Raw genomic sequence first — 7,075 nt, forward strand, 5'->3', positions numbered from 1 at the left:
GGTCCTGTGGTCTGGCCATTGGGCAGTGTGGAGACTGTGGACTGTGTTTGGATAGTGGATCCCTTGGTGAGGGAAAGGAGGTGTAGAACTGGGGCTGGGAATGTTGGGAATACAGGTGGGCAGTAGGGAGGTGAAAGGAGGGATTGGGCCCCCAAGGCCACAGAGGCAGGTAGAGGAGCCTTATGCTTTGCTTCCTCTCCTTTGCCCAGAGTGCTTGCTGATACTGTGCACAGTGTTCCTCTGGCCTAGCTTTGTCTTCGCCTTCCCATTTTCCAGTGGCTACTGTCGTCTGAACCGGAGAAAGCTTTGAAGGTGAAGCATATCTATGGAAGTTCTCCTGCCCATTGGCTTAAGATCCTCCCTGTCACCGACCCAAGAACTTCAAGCCTTCCCACCTCCTCCTGCCCAGGAACCTTGGATCTGAGAATTTGTCCACTACTCAAAATCTTTAGCCCCAGACCTTCCCCCCAGTTTTTTTTTTTTTTTCTTGAGACAGAGTCTCGATTTGTTGCCCAGGCTAGAGTGAGTGCCATGGCGTCAGCCTAGCTCACAGCAACCTCACACTCCTAGGCTCAAGCAATCCTCCTGCCTCAGCCTCCCGAGTAGCTGGGACTACAGGCATGCGCCACCATGCCCGGCTAATTTTTTCTATATATATTAGTCGGCCAATTAATTTCTTTCTATTTATAGTAGAATCAGGCTGGTTTCGAACTCCTGACCTTGAGCAATCCGCCCTCCTCGGCCTCCCAGAGAGCTAGGCTTACAGGCGTGAGCCACTGCGCCTGGCCAGAACTTCCCCTTTTTCTCAGGTACCCAAGGTCAAGGACTTCAACTTCTGGATCTCCCTTTTCCTTAGGTCCCAACATCTTGTTTAAGGACCCTTCCTACAATGAAAAACCTCAGACTTGGGATCTCCACCCACTTATTCAGAGACTTCTGACTCAGGGAGACTACATTGGGGCATCTCTCTGATGGCCTTCTCACATACTCCATCAAAACCCAGTCATGTGAAGATATTGCATCCCTGAGCTATTTTCCAAAGTCATGAGATGCAGTTTGGGATCACTTGCACCCTCCACATTGGAGACGGGATGAGTATGGGCCATTGTAATCAAGCACCCAGCCTCTAAAGAGAGGTAAAAGTTACTATCTAAGCCCATTTGATCTGTGCTGTAGAAGCTCTTATTTCTTGGCTTGGGGAGTCAGTAGGAATGTGGGCCTCCTCCACCCACAGGAGGCCCTGCTAGTAGGTGGTCCTGAGGGATTTTCTTGAGCCATACAACTCTAAGGAAAAACCTGGCCTCCTTCTTTTGCTCATGCTCCAGAGGCCCATAAAGTAGGAGGACCTTCTTTGGTCCTCTGGGCAGAGAAGGAGGACCAAGCTAAACCTCAGGCTGAGAAAAAGCAACAATAATTCAGCAGGACCATGAACAGGAAGAACCTTTCATCTTTTGTCTATCTCCAGCTTCCCACTGAGGAGCCATAATTGGCCCAGCCTCAAGACCAAGACAATAAGGAGCTCCTCCCAGACCAGGAAGGGGCTGAGGGAGAGGCTGAGGGAGGAACTATCCCTAGCCCTGGGCCTCCAGGAAGAGCAGTAGCTTAAGGGCCAGTAGTTTAACTCCCGGTGTTGGTAGACAGCCTGGTTTGAGGGCCAGGACAAGGGCTCTCTAAGTGCTAGGTTAGGCCAAGGTGCTATCCCAAGACTTCAGGGAGGCTGAGGAACCATCCCAGGACTTGGCCAAGCAGATGAGCCACATCAGGATCTCCATGAGGCTGAAGAGTTAACATCAGCCATGGATAAGAATGAGAGCTACTCCCCTCCCCTGGGAGACTGAGGAACTGTCCCTAGTCCCATATGAACCTAAGTGCCCACCTTAAGCATACAGTGAAGCTGTGTAAAATGCAAGCTGCAAGTCCCAGCTGAGGACAAAACTGGGCAGCAGTCCTAACCTTGGCCCCAGCCTTGGACAGGGGTTGCTGGAGCTTAGAGTGATAGAAAGTAGCAGCATCCAGAACCCTACTCTAAGCAAGATCCAGGCCAAGGGGGCATAGGGCCCAGGCCTCTTCGGACATGATCTTGTTTAATAAATCCAGACACACATCAATCTGTGCTATAGATGCTCTTATTTCTTGGCTTGAGGAGTCAGCAGCAATGTGGGGTCCTCCAAGTAGTTCTGCTCCAGTGAATCTTGTTATTAATACTAAGCCAGAGGGCCGGGCGCGGTGGCTCAAGCCTGTAATCCTAGCACTCTGGGAGGCCGAGGCGGGCGGATTGCTCGAGGTCAGGAGTTCGAAACCAGCCTGAGCAAGAGCAAGACCCCGTCTCTACTATAAATAGAAAGAAATTAATTGGCCAACTAATATATATATATAAAATTAGCCGGGCATGGTGGCGCATGCCTGTAGTCCCAGCTACTCGGGAGGCTGAGGCAGAAGGATTGCTTGAGCCCAGGAGTTTGAGGTTGCTGTGAGCTAGGCTGACGCCACGGCACTCACTCTAGCCTGTGCAACAAAGCGAGACTTTGTCTCAAAAAAAAAAAAATACTAAGCCAGAGAATTTTGCAGGGAGCTCTCCTGTGTGTGGCAAATCTTCCCCTAAACCAGGGGCTACTCCAGGAACCCTGGGTGAGACAGACATGGACAAAGAGCCCACTGCAGTTCCATTTGGGAGCAAGAAAGTCCCAGGGAAAGGAAGGGTGTAGCTTTGCAGTCCCTCTCCTCACAACAGGCTAGAGAAGCTAGCATTGAGCCAGGGATGAGGCATGCATCCAAGCTAAAGCAGGTAGGAGCTCCTGGGTGGTTCAGTGAGGTGGCTCTAATCTTAGAGTTGCTACTTTCTAGCTGACCGACCTTGGTCAAGTCACTTAATTTTTCTAAATCTCTATTTCCTCACCTGTAAAATGGGGATACTATTATTAAATAGTACTTTCCCAATAGGATTATGAGAAGCATTAAATGAGGGATTATAAAAAGACCAGCAGAGTGCTTGGAACATATTAAATGCTCATAAATGTTGATTACTTTTATGATTGGAAGTGTGTGCTTTAGCCAAAAGATCCAGATTCAGGGTGGCGTGGTGGCTCGGAAGCTGAGGCAGGTGGATCACTTGAGCCTAGGAGTTTGAGACCAGCCTGGGCAACAGTGAGAACTGTTTTTACAAAAAATAAAATAATTATCAGGTGTGGCGGTGCACACCTGTAATCTTGACTGCTTAGGAGGCTGAGGCAGGAGGATTGCTTAAACCCATGAGTTGGAGGCTATAGTGTGCTATGATGATGCCACTGCACTCTAGCCTGGGCAACAGAGACCCTGTTTCAAAAAAAAGATCCAGATCCAACCACTCCCTCTATAACCCACAACCTCTGAGACACTCAGCTGTTTAAAAACACACATCTGTGAATATATTAAATTGTGTATATATTTAACGCACACATATATATATTAAAAATTGCTTCAGAAGACAGAAGAGATTGCATATACAGTTTCTACCATGGCCCCCTCCAACTCTTAGGCACCCTTCCTTGATCAGTGTGTCCCAGAAATGATTTCCTGTGTCAGTCACACAGAGGTATTGTCCAGAGGGTGCCCAAGCCTGTAGGCCTCAGTGATCTGATGCCTGGAGGGTATTCATAAGTCCCGAGGTGGAGCAGGTGGTGGAGTGCTTGGGTCCCATAGGACGTCCTCATATAGACTTAGAACTGGGCCCGATGGCCGTCCTTGAGCCCCAGTCTGCTCCAGCAGGGTTCTGAGTAAGCCCACAGTGAGAGGGGCCTCTGCCCCAGGTTCAGGGAATGGGGTGGGGGGCTCCACCTCATCTGGAAGGTATGTCCGCAGTAGAAGCAGGATCTCAGCTGGAGCCAGTTCTGGTGGGCACAGGAGGCCAAGGAGGGGGAGGTGAGCATCAAGCCGGCGATGTTGGGCAAACTCGGCCAGCAGCAGTTTGAAGATCTCACTCCTAAGCAGAGGGCTGGAGGGGCCAAGGGCCAGGCCAGCATCCAGAGCCCGCTCCCACTGTTCCTTTTGCACCAACTGCCCTACAGCTTGAAGCACAGCTTTAGGTCTCCCACTGCCCAAGAGTAGCTCTAGCTCGAGTGCCTCAGGCCTGGTCCCCTCCTCACCTAGCACTGCAAGGGCACGGCGATACAGTGGCAACCCTGGGCTTCCTGCCCCCCAGCCCGGCCCACCCTGCTGCTGTGCCAGTTCCACAAAGGGTGGCAGCCATCGAGGCTCCAATCGGCAGAGGCATTGGCACAGGAGTTCAAAGGGAGGCAGTATCCCATTGGGAGGTTCATTTCCAGCTGTTGTACCCCATAGCACCTTCTTCCACACATCTGGTGGAGCTTGAGACCTCAGCTTGCCATTCCCATCTGGCTGGAGCTGCAGGGTCCTAAGGGTGGCAGCCCATGCTGCTGTAGGAAGGGCTTGGAAAACAGTGTTGAGTTGGGCCAGATGGTCTCCCACCAACTCGGTCCTCAGCAGGCGAGCCACTTCCTGCTCTGCCAGCTCTGTCCAGCCAGCCTCCTCATCATCCCCAGCCACCAGCTGAGCCTTGAGCTGCTCTAAGCCTCGATAATCCCGAAGCTCAGCCCTCAATGTGGTCAACAGTGTAGATGGGGGCAGGTGACCCTGGAGGATGGAGGCTAGAGCTTGAGGTGCCCGGAATGTGCTATTGTGTTTCAGTTCCTCTGGGGTGAGCTTGACACCGCGCAGGCTCCGCCGCTGGTAGTACCCGCAGGCCTCCTCAAAAACCAGGTCCTTGGCTGAAGGCAGCTCTACACCCTGTGAGGCTTCCCAGCCCACACAAAACAGACCCAAGGCTGAAAGCAAACGAAGACCCCCTCGGGTCTCCAGCTCTTCCTCATCCTCCATGCCAGGGGCTGGGGGTTCCAGCATGTGTACTCTGTCTGTACTTAGGACCTTCCTCTCTAGCAGCTGCCCCCTGCCCATGTCCAATAGTTCCAAGGTAGAGCCCAGCACACAAGCCAGAGTGCCATGAAATGTTCCCAGGGCTGCAGATCCCTGAAGGCCTACAGGTGCCTCCTGCAGGGTGCCCACAGTCCGGGTACCACCGTGGGACTGCACTAGATGCACAGTGCCCTTGAAGTCAAGCAACAGCAGGCCCTGGGGAGTTGGGGCCCAGGTATGTACAGCCAATGGCTCCCTGGGGGACAACAACCCAGGAAGGCTTCGTAGCAGGGTCCGGAAGTCCCATGTGTCCCCTCGTCCTGGATTCAGACTCTTACTGTGTGAGAGGCCAAGACATGGGGCAGCCACCATCACTTTGCCCTTGCCTAGACTCCAGATGAGCAGAATGTGGGACACACCAGGCCAGGTGGTGGCAGTGGGTACCAGGAACAGGTCCTTGCGGGAGGCCAGCAGCCCAAAACGGGGGCAGTGGTGTAGCAGGACGTGTGTGCGGCCCAAATTGGTGCTGGCCTCCCCGCTGGGCTCCAGGGTGCGGAGGCACACCCAGTGGCTGAAAGCGGCTGCAGGCGGCCCAAGCCGACCCTCAGTACCGACCTGACGCTCCTCGCACCACACCAGACGGCCTCGGGGCGCCGCCACGGCCACCACGCGGGCTCCACCGCCCGGACACAGCTCGGTGCTCTGCAGTAGCCGCCAGCTAGGCCCCACCCCCGCGCCCCACACCTCGGCTAGGCCACTCTCCCACACCAGGATCAGTGCAGGTCGCGCCGGCCACGGTAGGAAGAAGGCGTCTAGGGGTGAGGGCTGGCCAGTCGGCCAGGAACGCTCCAGTTCCGCGCCGGGTCCACGCACCGCGACCAGCAGCTGCGGGGCCGGCGCCCCGGGGGGTCGCAGCAGCAGCAGGTGGCGGCCGTCCGCGCTGCAGCGGACTCGGACTGCTGGGTCCCCGGCCAGCAACTCCCGGAGCCGGGCTGCGCCGCTGAAGTTGCTCAGGTCCGAGAGCAGGCGCAGAGTCCCCACACGCTTCATGGTGCCACCTGCTCGCTCGGGAGCACGCCCAGGCCGGAGGCCCGGCCCTGTCTGTGGTTCTGGGGGTAGTCGAGAGCTGGCTGTGACTTCCGTCCCCCGTCGATGAGGTGGGCCAAGGCTGGGCAGGACTGTCGACTCCGCCCTGCCCCGCCAGGCTAGCTCTGGGATTGCCCCCGCCTGCGCCGGACGGCGCGACACGCCCGCCAGGGGAGGAGCCACGGGAGCATCGCCGGGGGAGGGGCTCCAGCGGCACCCAAGGGTCTCCGCGCCTCGGGCCTTGCCTGCTTAGGGATGTTCTCTGAGCCTGGATGTAGGTCCGCTGCCCCAGGCCCCAAGAAGCCGCGGAGTGATCCCGAATTGCGAGCGTCCCTCTCCCAAGGCTTTCACCCCAATTTATGCATTCATTTATTCATGAGATTTTTATTGTGCACATACTTTGTGCCAGGCTCTGAGTAGACAGCCCTGAACAAAATAGAAAACTTCAGCCTCATGGAGATGATGATCTAATGGATATAATAGTTAACACTTCCACAGTACTTCCTATGTGACAGCTTTTTCTGCACCTAGCCTTCCCCTTTTACAGATAAGGAAGGAAAATGAAACACAGAGAGATTAAGCAATTTGGCCGAGTGGTAGAGGTGGGATTTCAACCACAGACAATCTGGCTCCAGACTCAGTCCACCAAACCACTTGGCCATAGCAACAATTCACCCAAACCAACAGTCTGCTAGGGGGGAAAAAAAGAAAGAAAACTTAGAGGTACTGAGTTTGTGTGTCATCTCTCCAGTGGTGATGCCTACAAATTTACATACAGGGTCCTTCTACCCTTTGATTGCCCTTTCAAGAGAGTGGTAGTTCCTCCTCTCTCCAAGCCCAGTCGCTCTTTATAAGCCCTGCCTCTCCTCCCTCACCCCCACCTTCCTTGAGAACCTGCATCCATTTCTGTTTCATCAGCTTCATTCTGTGTTCTCATTTTCAGCATAGAAATACCCTCCAGTCTGTCCTGACTTGGAATTCATTCTTTCATCCTCATCTCCCCACCTCCACCCCATCATTCCCTTACCCTTTCCTTTCTCAGTCAAGTTTCTTTTTTTTTGAGACAGAGTCTTACTCTGTT

The 7,075-nt window shown here is 54.2% G+C and overlaps 1 protein-coding gene across 1 annotated transcript; it reads right to left on the reverse strand.

The window, feature by feature from the left end:
* Window positions 1-3,403: 3,403 nt before the first annotated feature.
* HPS6 (HPS6 biogenesis of lysosomal organelles complex 2 subunit 3) lies at window positions 3,404-6,192 on the reverse strand. Its single transcript, XM_012769588.2, has one exon. It carries the CDS (start codon window positions 5,956-5,958, stop codon window positions 3,631-3,633), a length of 2,328 nt encoding a protein of 775 aa, XP_012625042.1. The 5' UTR covers window positions 5,959-6,192; the 3' UTR covers window positions 3,404-3,630.
* Window positions 6,193-7,075: the final 883 nt, after the last annotated feature.

This window comes from Microcebus murinus, chromosome 14 (assembly GCF_040939455.1).
Source record: "Microcebus murinus isolate Inina chromosome 14, M.murinus_Inina_mat1.0, whole genome shotgun sequence".
Taxonomy (NCBI): domain Eukaryota; kingdom Metazoa; phylum Chordata; class Mammalia; order Primates; family Cheirogaleidae; genus Microcebus; species Microcebus murinus.

What these genes read in the sequence shown, in the direction of transcription:
- HPS6 (XM_012769588.2), bottom strand. Translation starts at nt 5,958, where the DNA reads ATGAAGCGTGTGGGGACTCTGCGCCTGCTCTCGGACCTGAGCAACTTC.